This window comes from Triturus cristatus, chromosome 5_1, assembly GCF_964204655.1.
Source record: "Triturus cristatus chromosome 5_1, aTriCri1.1, whole genome shotgun sequence".
Classification (NCBI taxonomy): domain Eukaryota; kingdom Metazoa; phylum Chordata; class Amphibia; order Caudata; family Salamandridae; genus Triturus; species Triturus cristatus.
This window is the reverse complement of record NC_140587.1, coordinates 939,849,404-939,868,465: the sequence shown is the minus strand read 5'-3', so window position 1 is coordinate 939,868,465 and position 19,062 is coordinate 939,849,404. Positions and strand designations below refer to the sequence as shown.

Genomic DNA, 19,062 nt, shown 5'->3' with positions numbered 1-19,062 from the left:
CTCTATACCAGTATGCACCACTCTACTCCAGTCTATGCTACTCCACTCTACTCTACACCACTTCACTCCAAGACTCTACTCCACTTTACGCCACTCTCCTCTACACCATTTACCTTTAGCCATGCTGAACACAGCCACGCTGGTGTACAACATGGCTAAACCACATGCAGCGCTCTACTCTACTCTACACTACTCCACTCCACTCTACACTACTCCACTCTATGACTCTACTGTACTTTATTCCACTCTCTTCTACGCCATTAACTTTTAGCCATGCTGAACAGCAGCCATGCTGGTGTACAACATAGCTAAAACAAATTGGCAATGCCAATATCGCTTACCGAGGCGAGACCTATTGGCTTTGCCAATTCTTGTTTAGCATTAGCGGGCCGGTTTTATGGTAGGCGGGCCGGTATTTACTGTTGATTTACCTAATATTGCCATTTTTTTTAGCTATCTGCTTCACTAATAGGGCAAAGTTTTATTTTAGTGCCCGTGTCTATTTTTTGTCACAGCCCGACCCAAATAGAGGAGGTTCGGCTGTAACATTTTTACCTATAATGTTTTTAAATCTTTCACATGCGAGGACAGCACTAGCTTTTCACTGATAAGGAATTTTATATGCTTTAACGGATTTGTGGTTCCAGCGATGTTGGGCACAAGAACATGCTGTAATCGAATTCTGTAATTGTACACATTAAATATACAATAAATACTGTTTGATATTTTGGGAAATAAGACGTTTGTTTTGAAAAACCCTGAAGACTAATTTGGCACCAATTCCTGGTTTGTGTTTGGTCCCTCAGTGCTTTAAACGGGTCTCAAAATGAGGCAGCGGTGCCCCTGGGCAGTACTTTGCCAGGTCTGCCGAGCCTTCCATGCAATTGGACACACACCAACCAGCGCACCATTAATATCACGTTCCACTGAGAGGCACTCTAACTGAAGAGGTGCAACCAGGAAGTTAAACATTAAACATCAACGGAATGGGTGCTCGAAAATAAACTGTTAAAAATTTTTAACCCCTTAATTGCTGTTTTGACCAATAACAGACTCCAAGCGGTCTGACCACACCACAAACTCTGTATACAAACGAGATTGGAGATGTAAGCAGACATTCTGTCGTCGGAAGCCGCTGCAGACGGTGGTGGTGAGAATATGGTGTTTTTTTTAGGAGTCGTAGTCTTTCTGTTGGTGTGGTTTGTACTGAAATTCCGGAATGCCGTTTCAAAAGTGCCCCCAGGGCCCACGCCTCTACCTATCCTCGGTAACATGTGGATGCTTGGCTTTAAGGTGGAGTTTGAGAAACTTATCGAGGTAAGGTAACCATATGATTTCCAACCGCTTTATTTGTACTATGGCGTGGCTTACTGTTCTGCTTTTTGAGTGCCTTTCCCTCCCTTTCGCACAAATAAATTAAGGGGTAAGTTTATGAAGATATCTCGCAGCGCAGCATCTAAATCACCTTGCTGCGCTGCTCTGCATGATAGGGAAAGGGCAGGAATGCACTGTACTTAACAGTAGAGGGCCTCATTTACAAACTTTTGACGCATGGCTGCGCAGGAGGTGTTCCCGGTGCGCTGCGCTGCTGTGCGTCAAAGGCAAAGGGCAGGAATGCGTCATATCTACAAGATACGGCGCATTCCCGTCCTTCTCCCCTGCGCTGGTGCGCAAACAGCAGGCATGTGCCAGCGCAGGCACCCTTGCGTCTGGGTTGAATCCATCATCGTTCTTTAGCTCACATCGCCACCCCAGGTCAGGCCCAGCCACATGCAATTGATGGATTCAACCCGGATCTGTAACTGGGGGTGAGTGTCTGATAAAAATCAGCGCTCCGTCCATCATCTCCTTGTGTTTGCTTTGTTCGCCCTAAGTTGGCAGGGTATGCCCAGACGTGGGCTCCTTGCTCACTTTGCCACTGGATTGAAGCTATCCTGGCTGACGAGGGGTGTTACCCCGAAACCAGTCCCAGGATGCTTGTTTCTGGTCTAGGGAAGACCTGGCTTGGCAGTTCCGGCTGGACTGTTCCCATGAGGCACAGGGTCAAGAGTGATTTGCATATGGCTGGGTCTGACCTGGGGTGGTGAAGTGAGCTCAAGACCGATGATGGATTCAAGCCAGATCTATGACTGGGGCTCCTTGTGTTTGCATTACCACACAGATTGCCTGCAGCAAGCACAGGTAAATGTAGTCTCCCATACCTCACAAAAAATGTATACAGCGTGTTTTTACAAGTTAAAACCCTCCATGTGTGGGCCTTTTTTACCTATCTGATTTGATAATGGAGGTGTTGCAAAATGACATCTGTCCATTTAGTGCACCTGAATATTTTTGCTTTTTTTATCACTTGGTTTTGGACTTTTTACTGTGGGTGATTCTCCATACTTGTGCCTCACTCCCACTAATCAAGAAGTAAACAGACTGCACATGTTTACCATCAGTGTCTGCCTTTTAAGAGAAGGCTGATGTGATACTGAAAGTTCAGGGGGCACGTGGTTGATTGCACATGAACATGTCTGCTCACGCATGTGCACACGTGTGAGTGCTGTGTGTGTGAGACTACTGTCGGGAGCAACTCGGTAACAGCGCACAGGTTGCCAGGGGCAGAGGGGACTATGCAGGGATGATATGGGGTAGGCCATATAATATTGCAGGCCACTCATAGGTAAAGTTAGCTTTTGCTGCAGTGACGCTGTTTATATAGAGGGGGGAATCTGCCTTAGAGTTTAGCTTCCCTTAGACCTACAAAGTCCTGTTTGATACAAGATATCAAATGGGGATAAAAGTGTGTGACCAGTTCAAATATGCCCCAAGCAGCTATATGTACTTCTCATGGGTCGTTTAGAATTTTCATACTTCTCTGGCTCAACCTGAGATCAGAGCTGAGGCCTTTTTTCACCCTGCTGGTCCACATTAAATACTCTGCTCCCCATCAGACGGAAAAAAGGCTTCCCAACATGAAAGGAGTAAAGAACAGTGCTTTCCTCAGCTCCTGAGGAGGAAGGCGTGGGGCAGAAATTCTACATCTGTTAATTAGCTATCACACTGTACCAGGGCTGGGGACAGTCAAGGCCTCCTAAACAAAGAAGAAAGCCTAGACAACTGGAGCCAACACTGGAGGGGGCTCCTCTTTGACGTTTTGGTGGGAAAAGCCCTGCAGTGATGTCAGTGAGGGGCAGAACAGAGGTCCCCAGAGGAAATGTGACCAGTGACTTCTGGATGGCGCCATTTTGAACTGTACCAGTAAGCTGTTCGGGAGGGATGTGACAGGGTTAGAGGAGTGATGTGGTACCCTAGGACTGGCCAGGGTTGCCTTACTTCTACAACCCTCTACCCCCCATTTAAAAGTTCTTGCCCACGGGAGAGTGCTTTTTACTGGAACTGGGATGCGGTGACAGCCATGGATAACTGGAAGGACAACCCCATGATGCACTAAAGGACTATGGACTCTGCCCACAGTTGATCCCAGGAGCAATAGGTCTCTCTGAAGACCAGTGAGGCTGGCCCACTGACACCCTCTGAGGACCTGTTGGGGAAAATCTGAACTTCTGCTCCCAAACAAGTGGAAAGGAGCACCCGATACTGAGGAAAGCTGAGACAGGGAGGCAGTAAAACCAGTGCCCTGCATATCACATCACTTTTGAGGCTAGGAGGCCTGCTAGAACTGTACCTGGTGGCTAGAGCTCGCCACTAGGAGTAAAATTAGCCCAAGATCACCCAAATTGGTCCCAATAAAGGCCTTTTTGTGGTTGATGACCTTTGATCCCCAGTGAGGATCAAAGTGTTTGAGTCTCTGATGCATCTTTGAAAAAAGAAACCCCTGTGTGGGCCATGATGTAAAATGTATTTACCCAAAGGAGGGTGTGTGTGTGGAGTTCCCGCCCACATCTTTAGTTGCCCCAGGAGCCCCCATCTCCCCAGGTGCTGAAGCAACAGAAACCAGGAGAGCACCATCATGCCCCCCCCCCAGAAAGATAGAAGAGGCCTGGGACCCCATCTCTGGCACCCCTGATGACACATATAACCTATGCCTTGTCTAGGGGCAGCGGGACAGCCACCACAAAGAAATCACTTTGCCTGCATGGACTGGGTAGGGGAGAAGCACGCTGCCACCTCCCATACCGGCAGAGGAGGATGCCGGCCGGGCAGAACTTAAAATGTAATTGAGGGCTGCAGGTAGGCAGCTGCTCCCCTTGTTACAAGTTTGAATTTAGGACCCACAGGACTTTCATTAATATTTCCAAAGCACTCCCAAGGCTGGAGCTTTTGTTATATAACTGGAAGTGCAACATTCTTTAGGCGCTTGTTCTGTGGCTGCATTTCGTGTGGCCTGAAGGTGTATAAAAAAGACACAGACACATTACTTTATTTTCAATGCTTTATTTACTCTTTATGCTTACTGTAAATTTAATCAGTGATAAAATGCTTTATTGACAATTCTTTATTGACATTAAGGTTTGCATTGTCACATGATTAATGACCATAGTGAAAGGATGATGATGTTTACCATGTTGATTGTTCCCTTTTAACGTGGTGCACCTTTGATAAAGTCAATAGGCTTACCTTACATGTTGTGATGACCCTTGAGGAAGCCAATAGGCTTGTTATATTTGAAATGATTCCCCCCTATATTGTGATGTGCTGTTTGGGTAAACAGACATAATATCGAAATCAAAATATCGACAGGACAGAAGATCGAGTTTTTAATATAGAATGGACAGAATATCGAATTGCCAAAATATAGTGGTGAAGAATATCGAAAATCAGGTAAGAAATAAAATATCGATTTAAATAATATAGAAGTAAGTAATATCGACAGTCATAATATAGTTGTTAAACATATCGTTTTTTTTTATAGTGTTTTAAGTGTTAGTATATGTGTTAAAAGTATGTATAAATTTTGGAATGTATGTTTGAATATTTTTAAAGTAATGCATTTTATGTTATTTAATTTTTGTGTAATTTAATTCCGTAGCGGGTGGTGGGTTTATAGGGGATTAGGGTGGGAAGTAATTTAATTATAGTACATTAAATAATAATTTTTAGGAATTATTAATTATTTTTAATTTAATTTTGCGTTTTACTTTTGTAGCGGGTTGTGGGTCTATAGGGGAATAGGGTGGGAAGTAATTTAATTGTTATTAGGTAATTATTAATTGGTATTGAAAATTAATTGGTTGTTGATTAATTATTAATTGGTAAATAATTTGTATTAATTGGTAATTAATTAGTATTAATTGTTTAATTGATAATTATGTTAATTGTATTAATTTATTATTTGTAGCGGGTTGTGGGTTTATAGGGGAATATGGTGGGAATTAATTTAATTGTAAATAATTAATTATTGAAATAATTTTTGTATATTGCTAATTAATGTATTCTTAATTAATTATTAATTGGTATTAATTTTATGTATTTATTTTTGGTATTGAAAATTAATTGGTTGTTAATTATTATTAGGTTATTAATAAAAAACATTGGTATTTTTAATAAAGTAATTATTCAATATTGTTTGATTGGTAATTAATTTTAATATTTTTTATTTGGTATTAATAATTTATTTATTTTTAATAAAATATTAAATTATTATTTTTCCTACTATTGCACTCACTGGAGTGGGAATAGTAATTTTTACCCCTACGCTATCCAACGCTTTCCCTACTATTGCACTCACTGGAGTGGGAATAATAATTTTTACCCCTACGGTATCCAACGCTTACCCTAGAGTTGCACTCACTGGAGTTGGAATAGTAAATTTTATCCTCCCGCTATCCAACGCTTTCCCTACTGTTGCACTCTCTGGAGTGGGAATAGTAATTTTTACCCCTACGCTGTCCAACGCTTTCCCTACTGTTGCACTCTTTGGAGTGGGAATAGTAATTTTTACCCCTACGCTATCCAACGCTTTCCCTACTGTTGCACTCTTTGCAGTGGGAATAGTAATTTTTACCCTCCCGCTATCCAACGCTTTCCCTACTGTTGCACTCTCTGGTGTGGGAATAGTAATTTTTACCCCGACGCTATCCAACGCTTACCCTACAATTGCACTCACTGGAGTGGGAATAGTAATTTTTACCCCGACGCTATCCAACGCTTTCCCTACTGTTGCACTCTTTGGAGTGGGAATAGTAATTTTTACCCCTGCGCTATCCAACGCTTTCCCTAGTGTTGCACTCTCTGGAGTGGGAATAGTAATTTTTATCCCTACGCTATCCAACGCTTTCCCTACTGTTGCACTCTTTGGAGTGGGAATAGTAATTTTTACCCCTACGCCATCTGACGTTTTCCCTACTGTTGCACTCACTGGAGTGGGAATAGTAAATTTTGCCCTCCCGCTATCCAATGCTTTCCCTACAGTTGCACTCTCTGAAGTGGAAATAGTAATTTTTACCCCTACGCTATCCAACGCTTTCCCTACTGTTGCACTCTCTGGAGTGGGAATAGTAATTTTTAGCCCTACTCTACCCAACACTTTCCCTACTGTTGCACTCTTTGGAGTGGGAATAGTAATTTTTACCCCTACGCTATCCATCACTTTCCCTACTGTTGCACTTACTGGAGTGGTAATAGTAAATGTTACCCGCCCGCTATCCTACGCAAAAAATATTGCATTTTTTAAATTAATATTACGTTAATATATATGTATTATTTTTATTTTTTACTTACATTAATTATTTATTAATTTTAAAGTAATTTAAGTATTTTTAAGTATGTTTCAGTTAATTACATGTTTTATTTAATTAATTTTACATTTAAGACATTTACAATAATTCGATATTGTGACTAACTATATTTTTTACAACGATATTTTGGATTCTATATATTTGTACTTACCAGTTTGGAGATAGGGCTTCGATATTTTGGCATTCTATATTCTTCCTTCGATATTTTGGCAATTCGATATTCTTATTCTCGATATTTCGTCAGTGATCCGCTGTTTGGTATAGGTGGGGGGGGGGGAGTACTGTGATTTTGAGGGGTCATGGCTCTTTAGGGATCAAATGTGATTTCATAATGTAATCTAATGACTTTTTTATCTGCCTTCTGTATATATTTGAAAGTTAATGCATACTATTTAGTATCGCATAATGAATTTATTTTTCCTTTCCGAAAGAAAAAGCATGGGCTGGACAATCATTAATTGAGTATTATTATTGCACGCAGGCAAATGGTGATTACTAGCCCACACCACCTCCCCTGAGTAGGCCTTGGACTGCTCTGCTTTTCTACCCTGATAAAATCAAGTGCTACAATGAGGTGCTACATTCCCAGTAAGAAGAAATTGTGGACCTATTACTAGTGCAAGCCTCACATCTTGCACAGTTAATAACCTGATTTCCTACATTGGTGTTCAGCACTGGAAAAAATAGTAATCCCATTACAGTACGCATTGCTAACATTTGATAAGTTCAGTTTTGTCACACTATACCTATGCATTAATCCTCAAATATCAGAGTGCAGTGCTCTGAGAGGGTTTAAATGTTTGTTTATGTGAACTCCAGAGGTGGGAAAGGAAAGCCCCATCACACATATGTCATGTGAAAACATTGATTGTTGGTTAATGTGTTAACTGTGTTTATTAAAACTGGTTTACATTTTGGAAAAGATGTGATGATGGTTGGGCTTTCACACATAGTGTTCCCATTATAGTGTTCCAGGCCATAGTGTCCTTTGAACCCCAGTACTACACACTATGCCTGTGTGAGGAGGGGTTTTCACTATAGGTTTAAGGACTAAAACAGGCACCACAACATATATCTTGGTGAATGGGTACACTGCTTCTTGTATGAGGTGATTGGGGGTTCCAGGAAATTCATGCACTTTCCGCACTTTCGGCACAGCAGATTTCAAGCGAGTGAGCCCCCCTGTGTGGGCAGACCCCAACACTGAGAGTGGAGGCCCTGTAAATGGATGGTGTCCAGGCATGTCTGTTAGGGATTGTTGCTTTGAGCTGTGCCTTAGAAGACCCCTGCCTGGTGCACTGCTGGTGTACCAACCTTAGGGTGAGGCCATGAGTTCCCTTTAAGTACTGCCTTGCCAGACATTGTTTTGGCTGGTGGGTACAGCCCCCAGTATGGCGTAAATGGTGCATACCAGCTGGCCAGTTGGGCCCTATCTTAAGGGAAAGGACCCTGTGCTCCACTGTGGGAAAGGGTTTGTCACTTCTGTCTAGGAGGTATACTCTGAGCTGTCTCACAAGCAGTTGACAAGGACTCTACCCGGCTGACTGCTGATTGGTGCACTTTAGGTGTACCAGTGGAGCACATGCCTGTGTTGAGTGTGTTTAGAAGGCAGGTGCTCGTGCAATGGCAGTATCAGCTGGCCAGATGGGCCTCATCTAAAAGGAAGGAACCCTGTGCTTCAAACTGTGCTAGTGTTAGTCACTTCTGTCCAGGAGGGTTACTTTGAGTGTGCTGGGAAACAGGCAATTGACAAGGACTGTACTCATCAGACTCAAGTGTGGTGCACTTTAGGTGTACCAGTCTTAGGATGCATCCCTAAGATCCCTCCAAAGTCATGCTTTACTAGGCAAGGACTCAGTAGTGAGAGAATCCCATTATCTGAGTGAGATGAAAGGCGGCAGTGTGGGCCTCAAGGAGACTTGTTGAACTTTTCCCTGAGGGATCTTTATGGTCTCTGATTGGTTTCGTGTTGACAGCATGAAGGCTGGGAAATGGCCTGAAGGGGGGTCTGGGTGAGGCATGTCCCACGTACTGTCCGGCAGTGCTTCCTGTTGACCCAGTGGGGCTTTAGGGAGTCCACGGGTGAGGGGGTCCTGTGATGGATCTTCCTGGGTGACGTTAGTCTAGGAGCACTCCTTGATCGTACTGGAGTTCCCTTAGGAGAAGCAGTCATCCAGAGACGTTGTGGTGACAGCTTAGATCCCAGAATAACTACTGTGGGTGAGTGGCAGAGGTCCTGCGAGGGGCCTGTGTCTGCACATTTGGGTGAAGTGACCCAGTTGAGTGAGGGTGATGAACGATGCATTCTCCAGAGGGGGAATAGCCAGTGACCCATGGGATAGGTTTCAGATCTGTCTGTTGTGTTGGTATCAGTGCTGAGATAATGAACCCTTGCCAAGAATTTTGTGGTGGACGCAGTATTGCATGACCCAGGGGAAGGGTCGGCCTAGATCTCCTCAGTTCATTTAGGTGGTTAGTGTCCTGGAGTCATATAATCTAGAACCAGGAGTGTTCTTAGTTCAGTCAGGGTTCCCTGCAGGGAGAGGTAGCCACATGGTTGAGTTAGATGGGTGATCTCAGTATAGACACGTCAGTGGAAGGTGTCAGTGGTAGCGGGCAAATGGTGAATGGTGTGTCTGGTCAGAAAGCATTGCCACTTGTTACCGCTGACTATGTACGAGGACGCATAAGTGATGGCTATTTCTTCCCTTGAGCCAGCCGGTGGTTTCATTTGTTGCAAAATGGGTTCCACCCGTTTAGTATTCCTGAATTTGTTTGCTTTTTTGATCCCCCAATTTTGAACTTTTTACTGTGTGTGAGGATTACTACTCATGTCGCACCCACGATAATTACATGGTAAATGGAATGTATGTGTTTACTTTTAAGATAAGGCTGCTGCGATGCAGCAAGGTTAAGGGTTACTCGGCTGGTTACACCTGAACACATGTGAGGGCTGTGCATGTGAGACTACCAACGTGCGCAGTCTGGTAACTGCGCACAGGTAGCGTGGTGCTGAGGGTGCTCTGCAGAGTTAGATATTGACCTGGAGTAGGCCTTATAATATCAGTGGGCACTCTTAGGTCAGTATCGTGTACTGTTTTACCTACAATACACTGTATCATACACAGTGGCGGCTGGTGACATTTGAAAGTGGTGAAGCGTAAAAGTTCGGGATGAGTGCACTGTGGTGTGAGAGTGTAGCGAGCGATCCTGACCATTATATTGAGATTCAAGGAGGTTCTCCACTGGGGAAAATTTGTAAAATGTAGTGGACAAATGATACATTTTCAGGCAAATTTGAGAAAGCAAGAAGGTTTATAAACCAATTGTGAAAATGTAGAAATAAAATGTTGAAACACAAAAATGCTCCATATCTTACTGAATAAAACGATGTAATGAATGCTTGTTCTTAAGAAAGAGGTCAGTTTTTCCAGGCGGGCTGGGAAAAACACAACGAAGTACAGTGCAGCTAAATAATTTTGATGAAAATTGTGTTTTGCATTAGAAATAAAAAATGCTCTCTATGTGACCTTGAGGAACTCACAGGGCGATATTAGGCCTACTGCCTAAAAAGTCAGTTTGAATGAATAGACCAGAATTCTAATTACAGCTTTCCCACATGATGAAACTGTTTGACCCTGGGCTAATTCCAAAAGTTCACCATTCATCTGTTTTCTTGTCTGCTAAATCCATTTGCTCCCAGAACTATTCTTAACTAAACATGACTTTTAAATGATATCAGGAAACATATCCCTGGCACAAAATAAAGGTCTGACTGCCAATTGCCAACTGTATAGCCCAAAACGCATGGGTTTAGATCCTGAATTCTGTACTTTGAACAGGTGATCAGGTGCAAATCATCTCTCAGAACCCTCCGTGTTTTTGCAGTTTTTTTTTGCGCTTAAAGCCATGTTTAAGAGGCAGCTAAAAACAAGACACTCTGAAAGCACAACTAGGCGGTACAGTTCACTGCTTGGAGCTATGCAGGCATCATCATGCATAAGAAGCACTACATTTTACAGATAACACATTTTGTTGTATATCCGTAGCCTGAAAACAAATCTGCATAAAACCCCAATAGGAACAATGCATATACCAATCCCCTATTTCAAAGCCATATTGCCTTTGATGTAAATCGGAAGAGTGAGGCCTCTGGCTGGTGAAGCTGTCAGCCTGGTGAGCAGCAGCAGGAAGTTTGGTTCTACAAGATGCTTTCCACAGTGCTAAGCAGCCTTTGGGTGACGCAAAGCTTCCTAGTGTGTCACTTGCTTCGATGTAGGGAAGTGCACACTCATGAGCGCAGCATGGGCAATAAAGTGCGCCTGGCACGGGAACGGAAAAGCACTCACAACACAATCAGGGCCCCCTGAGGAAGAGCTCCGAGAGGAGTAGGAACTAGTTGAGTTGGGTTTCAGTGTCACTGGGATCACAACTAGAACACTACTGCAGGTGTAAGACAAGGCACACAAGATACGTTCCAGTGCACGGATACCGCGGAGCGTGCGGGGTAAGCTAGTGGAACAACGAAGTGCACCAAAAGAAATAATAAAAAACGGTAAGTGTTGAGCCCTTTATGTGCATTATCACCAGGCTCTCGGTTGGAACAATATATGACACTTCTCTCAACCGCATCTGCGGAAAGACAGTGGCTCTGAGTAAAAGCAGAATGCAATATGCACAGCTGAGGTACGACCATGTTGCAAGGCTTACGTCTTAAAACCGCCAGAATCAATGTGTCTTTAGAGACCAAAAATGTGTGTCCCCACACGCCAACAAAATCTGATTTCTTCCACCTGCATAGCTCCAACATCAATGCAGCCCCACACCCCCCTACCATAGGTAACAATTGGGAGACATTTCCTTTATAAATTTCCAGAATCAGTGCATTCAGTCCAGAGAGAGAGACCTTGTAAGCGATGTTATAGCTAAACACAACTGTAGTTTTTGTCACACTTTGCAACTCGACACTACTTTGGCTGTTACAGAACCAACAGAAGCTAGTAAGCAGCGAGAATATAATAATTAATGCGTACTTACTGGAAAAGCAATACTCGTTCCCAGGAGACAGAGGAGCAGAACTGCGTGCCTCATGTTTGAAATTGCTACCTGCATCGATTAACAACCAGGTGTTCTCTTTGGGTGTCTGATTTTCATCCACGGAAACATAGCAGATGGATGTCAGGAGGTTTGCTGACAAACAGACTCCCGATCCACGCCCTCATGCTTGTCCACCTTTCTAAAATTTATTTCAAGCTGCATTAAAGTCAAATTCGAATGTTGCCTCTTTTCTTAATTTTTACATTTATTTGCAGAACAAGCAGTCCTTTCCACGCCTTATGAGAGCACCGGCTATGTTGCTCATCAATTACCTTTCATAATTACTAAGACCCGAGATCTCAGTTTAGATTCAGCACCAACGAGTCACTGTATGAAAAGAAAGATTACATACTACATGTGACCTGTACCATTTTATGCTGTAAAACGCAGTGACAAAAGTATTAGATGTGTAAAAGAAACTGCATGACTAAATAAACCATATGTACAGAACGTTTAAAAAGAAGCATTTGGGCGAAGGCAAACACTACTCGTTTCTTACAGCTGTATCCTTTGGTGCAGTACACAGTCCAGCACTGCCGAGGCGCCAACCCGGCCAGATTATCCAGCCAAACCTGACCAACCCCAACCCAGCCAAACCACCCTAAAATTAAAAAACACTTACCTGACCGGTGACCGCCTCTTCTCCTGGCCCGCGTTGGCGCCTCTCTGCCCCTTCAAACGGTCCGGAACACCACGTCCACGTGACGCAACTGTGACTGGCAACCCGGCCCTCAGCCAATCCTGGCGCTGCAGCAGCGCCAGGATTGGCTGACGGCACAGCCTACTCCTCGCCCGCCGCCTGCCCATTAGGAGACTGAGGGGCTCCTAATGGGCATGCGCAAGGCAGCAAAAACACAAGTACGCATGACTGGGCACGGAGTGAAAATTAAGCTCCATGCCCACTCATGCGCACTTGTGCTGCCTTTCCCAAATGCGTCTGACAATGATGTCAGTCAACATGACGCCGGACCGCCCACGGTCCGACGTCATGCTGACTGACATTCACAGAGGAGGGAGCTGCGGGTGCAAGGCGCGGGCGGGGGGGCTATGCCCCCACGCCCCAATGGACGCACCGCGCCTGATTATACATATACGGGGAAATCTGTCTTAGAGTGCAGTTTCACATCCCTTAGGCCTGCACTGTTGCACCACGGACCGTGATTCAGCCCGCAGTGCTGCACGCTTCTTCCTCGCGGGCCGCGATACAGCCCGCTGCACCTCCCTCTTTTCTTTGAGCACATTGCGGTGCTGCGCGGCGACCCGCTGTTGCCAATTTGGGGTCACGGGTGCATCCTGTGGCACCTGCTCTCTTTCTGTGTCGGGCACGCCACCTACCTACGCGGTGGCCCGTTATCTGACAATTTACATGACAGGAATGCTGCAGCTCCAGTTTTGGAGCTGCGGCTTCTTTTTTTGACATGTTGGAGCACTTATCTTACCTTCCTTTCACTGGATATATATCTGTTTCTTCATGTCTTCTTGGAGCCATCTTGCCTTCCTATGATTCCATAGTCTTCTTTCCAGAAGGCCTTTGGAAGTAACTGCTCTACCAATTCAAGATGGTGGCCTTTCTATTCCGTCCACTATCCTTTTCCTTAACCAAGATGGTGGTTACTTGCTTCCTGTTTGGTCACTTCCTGTTCCTGTTTGGTCACTTTCTGTTCCTGTTTATTCACTTCCTGTTCATGGGTATTTAAAGGGCTGGATCCTTCACTCCCTTGCGTTGCAACACTCTTCACTCCTGCTGGTGTGTCCTCGCTCCTGTTGGTATCCTATGCTCCTGCCTGGTGTATCTGTGATTCCTGTTGGCCTACCTTGTTCCTGATTTAGACTTCTATCCTAGTTTGGATTCCTGCCCTTCTTTTTCTCCTTCTGGAGGTTTCTCTCCTTCCTCTTAATTCCTGGAGGTCCCACTACCACCAGAGGTTTTCACTACAGGGTTTTTTCCTCTTGGAACTTCTTTTGGAGGGCACGGTCTGCTTTGGCCATTTCAGTGTCAGTGGCACCATGGCTACCTGAAGGGGTCGCCCTTAGTTTGGACAGAACAGAACCCTCAAGAACCGAAGTCGAGTATCTCTCCAACACGCCAGAGCCGGTAAGAACGTCACAAGTCTTTACAGATGTTATGGATCTTCCTCAACCGTCACCTCTGGAAGGGTCAGTAAAAGCGACACAGGCATTAGCACAGAGTGTACAACAACAGGCCCAAGAATTACAACAGTTACGTGAACAAAATATAGCCTTAAGTCAAGTGTTGGCTGCTAAGGTGTCTGATGTACCCTCAGTCTCTACTACCACTCCTCGTTATTCCGAGGATCCCAATAAGTTGAAAGAATTTCTGGATTCCTCAACAGTATTTTTTGCCTTCTGCCCAGCCCAGTTTTCATAAAATAGAACTACGGTTGGGTATCTGATCAGTGCCTTGTCTGGTCCTGTGTTGGCATGGGCGACTCCTTTGGTAGCCTCGGCCGATCCTCAGTTATCAAATTACATGTCCTTTCTTGCTGCCTTTAAAAAAATGTTTCAAAGACGCGGCTTGTAAACCTCAGCATAAGAAGCCCTGTGTGAAGTTCAACAGGGCAACCATGATGCCCTGCAATACATCATGCACTTTAGACAACTAGCTGCAGAAACCACTTTGGTGGAACCAACATTAGTCAGTCTTTTTCGCAGAGGCCTATGAGAAGACATTAAGGATGAGTTAGTGCATTCTCCCCGTGCTGAAACCATGACTGCACTAATGGATCTTTCGCTGTCTGTTGAACATCGTCTCAATGAACATCGATCGGAAAGACGAAAATCACGTGTCCATCCACATGCAGGAAGGACACGACCTAGTGTTCGTAGAACAAAATTTCCTGTATCCGAAATACTCCCTTCATCAGGAGAAGAACCAATGCAAATAAGCCTGACCAGAAGACCGCTGTCCGAGGCTGAGCAAGAACACAGGAGAAGACAAGGACTCTGCCTATATTGTGGTGCTTCTGGTCATATGATCTGCAATTGATCCCATCCTATGTAAGAAGGGAGAGGACGGGATGGTCTGCAATACCTTCAATCTGCATGTCAAAAGAGACCTCGAATTCTCTTTTTCTTCTACCAATGTTCCTACGGTTGCCTGATGGCACTAAAGAAAGCATATTGGCACTGTTAGTTTGTAGAGCCAGTGGTATTTATTTGGACGAAAGATGGCCTACAGAGAGACAAATATGCCGTATTCCGAAGGAGACTCCAGGACAAGTACATACAGTAGATGGCACTCCTCTTGTTTCCAGACTTCATAGAAAAGACACTGTCACTACAATTGACTTTTGGAAGACACTAAGAGTATTTATCCTTTGACCTGATAGCCTTGCCTAATCATATCATGATTTTAAGAATACCCTGGCTGCTCAGACACAATCCCTACATCAACTGGAAGACTAAGTCTATTTCCTCATCATCACATTTTTGCCAACAATTCTGTTATCCTACTGAGGAATACTAGTCCCAAAAAGAGATGCCTATAGTAAAACAAGAAGCATGTATCTCTGTTAACACAGTGCAAGGTGTTCCTAGTCACTACCAAAGCTATGCAGACTGTTTTTCAGAAACCGAAGAACTTGAAACTGCCCCCTCATAGGGACTTTGATTGGGCTTTTCCTCTGGAGCCTGGAGCGATAGTACCTTTTGGAAGGGTATGCTCTCTTACTGAGCCCGAGAAGGAACCTTTAGACAATATCTTGAAGAAAACCTTCAAAGTGGTGTAATCACTCAGTCCTCATCACCTGCTAGGGCACCTCTCTTCTTCGTACCCAAGAAGACAAAGGACCTTCGGCCTTGCATAGACTTCAGAGGTCTGAACAAGATCACTATCAAGGATCGTTATCCTTTACCCTTGATTAAAGATATCGTGGAGGCTGTTAGAGAAGCACAAGTCTTTACCAAGCTAGACCTTAGGGGTGCCTACCATCTCCTTCAAATGCAAAAAGAACAATTGATGGACAGAATGCAGAATAATGTCATACAGAGATCTGGGCCTAAATCAATCGTTTTTTTGCTCCCCATGCCATTCCAGTTTGAACCCAGCCATATGCAAATCAGTCTTGACCCAGCACCCAATATCAAGTCAAAGAAGGAGATGAGTGGAAAACCTCTTCCAGAACACCCTTGGGTCATTTCGAATATCGAGTTATGCCCTTTGGATTAACCAATGCACCGTCTATTTTTCAATGATTTATGGATAATGTGGTCTCCAACCTCCTAAATCAAATTGCTGTAATATATTTAGACAACATTTTGGTCTATTCAGTTGCTCCTGAGTTACATTTTACACATGTTGCTCAAGTTCTAGAAAGACTACGTGAGAACAACCTCTGCTGTAAGCCCGAAAAGTGTTAGTTCAATAAGTCTGAGGTGGAATATTTAGGTTACCGAATCAACAAGACAGGTATTGCCATGGATCCACAAAAGGTAAGAGCTATTCTAGATTGTCCTTCACCTTCAGCAATCACAAAAACGCAATGTTTCTTAGGCTTGATAAACTTGTATCACCTATTCATCGATAATTTTGCCCACCGTACAAGTTACATCTCTCAAACCTTAAAGAAAGAAAATCTCCGACAAGGATTCAAATGGACTGAAACTGCTGAGAGAGCCTTTCAGTCATTGAAACAGGCGTTTACTCAAGCTCCTGTTTACGTCATCAAGATACAACAGGAAAGTTTGTTGTAGAAACAGACGTGTCAGACAGAGCAATAGGTGCTGTGCTTCTACAACAACAAGATGATGACGGACTGGAACATCCAGTCTTCTACTTGTTTAATGTCCCGTCAGAATCTGAGAGGAACTACTCTGTTCTCGAGCAAAAATTATTGGCCATGAAGTTAGCCTGTCGTGAACTGAGACAATTCTTATTGAGTACCAAAGAACCGTTTGAAATCAGAACGGATCACAGGAATCTACAATGCCTTTGCTACTTCCAGTATCAAAATAGCCGCCAGGCCCGGTGGGTTTATCATTTTTGCCAGTACGATTTTACCAATACCTACATACCGGGGTCTCAGAACAGTCTGGCAGATGCCTTGTCTCGTCATTATCCGGAAAGTGCAACACTACCACAACAAAACATAATTGAGCCACAATGGATCATTGGCGCAGTTCAGTCATTCCCAGACAGAGTCCAATTATTGTATACCTCCCTAAACCAAGAAGAATGGCAGAAGCTAAATGGTCAGATCACACAGCATGGTCAATACCCCTATCATGAAAGAGCATTATTCCTCCCAACACAAAAGGTACAACTAGAAGCCCTGCTGATGTGTCATGATTCTCCTGTTGCTGGTCATCGTGTTGTTACAAACACTCTTGAATTATTGCTACGTTCTTTCTGGTGGCCATTTGTAAGAAAAGATACTGAAACCTCTGTATCATCCAGTCCTGTCTGTGCCCAGGCCAAGATACTTCACACTAAACCTGTGGGGTTACGTCAGCCCTTAACTGTTCCACCAGCTCCATGGCATACCATATCCACTGATTTCATATCCTCTCTGTCTCCTTCTCCAGATAATGAAGTGATTATGGTGACAGTAGACTCCTTTTCCGAGATGGCATATATCACTGCTTCAAGGAAATTACCTGCTGCCAATACTATCAATCAATCAATCAATCAATCAATCAATCAATAACACTTTATTCGGTTACATCAATAACTATAAAAGCACATACAAACATGATAAAATTATTAAAAAGCGTATGATGATGTTTACAGTAACAGCGATGGACCAGATACTTAATCATTATTTCATTTCTCATATATTCACATCGTAATCGATTTCCTGCACTTAAAAATATTTTTTAAGAAGACAGTTACAGAAGCTATTACAAATTCTGTCTCTAACTGTTGTAGGGCCATAAATGCTGTGTGACAGTGCTTCATACCATATGTTTTTAAGACAGGAATAATCCATAATTTTCTCTGTACAGAGTAAAATTTGCAAAAAAATACCACATGTATAGTCGATTGTACCGAGGTATCATCGCATGGGCATTTACCTAGCCCTTTTGACCAGTCATTTATATCATGAAAACTTAGTGATCTGTGCAAAATACCCAGGCGAAAACGCATCAATAAAAATCTGTCATAATCACATGTTATCAAACATAAGTATGGCTGCAGTCTAAAAGTTGTTAGTGTAAGATTATGTGCTTGCACTGTAATTTTATTCATTTCCACACATAATCTCTTTTCACTCCAGAAGTTTAGACAGTGATTTTTAAGGTCTTTCCTGGATATCCTGTTCATAGTAGGGGGATCATCATAGAATTCTTGGTGGCCTAAATTATATAAAAAGGATTTAACATATGACAGCCATCTAACTTGTTTCACCCTGTCCAAGCCCATACAATCTGTTAGAATCCAGCGATTAAACTTCGTTTCCTCTGTGGTCCATATCCTATGTCACAACAGGACTGGTTGAATTTTTATAATATCTTCTAGGTATAACAACCCTAGTTCTGTGTGGCATATGAAGGAGGAGGTACTGTTTGGTACCATCAACAAGAATCTTAAAGACATATTTTCAGCTACTTGAATAGAGCCCACATCCCAATACCCCCATATACCAGCTCCATAGGAGGCGACAGTTGCGCATTTTGCCTTATAATTATTTAGTAATTCCACCGTTGGGCGTCTGCCTAATTTCCTACTAAAATTTGATAGGGCAGATAAAGACCTTATATACAATAATCTCCTTATTTTAACTGCCTGTACCCAGGATCCCGTACGTTCAAATAAAATTCCAAGGTAGGAAAAAGTCTTAGTGCTTTCGATCCGCTTATTATCAATACATATAGTTCTAGACTTTGTACACCCTGACCCACAATTCATTGTACACGTTTTTGATGAATTAATAGTAAGACCCCGGTCCGACATAAAATTTGTAAAACTGGTAATGACCCTTTGAAGTCCCAATAGTGTACGAGCCATAAGAACCGCATCATCTGCGTATAATGATGTGGGAATGGGTCGTTTACCAGCTTCCGGTAGGTCCTTACATTCCTGAACTAAAACCTTATCAAGACTATTTATGTACAATGTAAAAAGAAATTGTGCAAGGACGCAGCCTTTTCTCACACCTCGCCTCACTTTAAAGTCTCTAGTGCATCCCCCCCACCCCGAACGGACCCTTGCCTTTGCCCCTGAATAGAGCTGCCTTAGGAAAGAAATTAAAACCGCTTCTACACCCATCTCCTCTAAAATCATCCATAATTTATTATGCATTATACAATCAAACGCCGATGA

General features: G+C 43.4%; 1 protein-coding gene across 2 annotated transcripts in view; it reads left to right on the top strand.

Moving 5' to 3' along the window:
* Window positions 1-1,061: 1,061 nt before the first annotated feature.
* The window catches only part of LOC146832701 (cytochrome P450 2J5-like), a 323,369-nt gene continuing 305,368 nt past the window's right edge, over window positions 1,062-19,062 (top strand). For both annotated transcript variants that reach the window (XM_085605996.1, XM_085605995.1), the window contains exon 1: window positions 1,062-1,317. In XM_085605996.1, coding sequence (XP_085462122.1) covers window positions 1,159-1,317 — 159 coding nt within the window. In that variant the 5' untranslated portion in view covers window positions 1,062-1,158. The remainder of the gene's footprint in view (window positions 1,318-19,062) is intronic.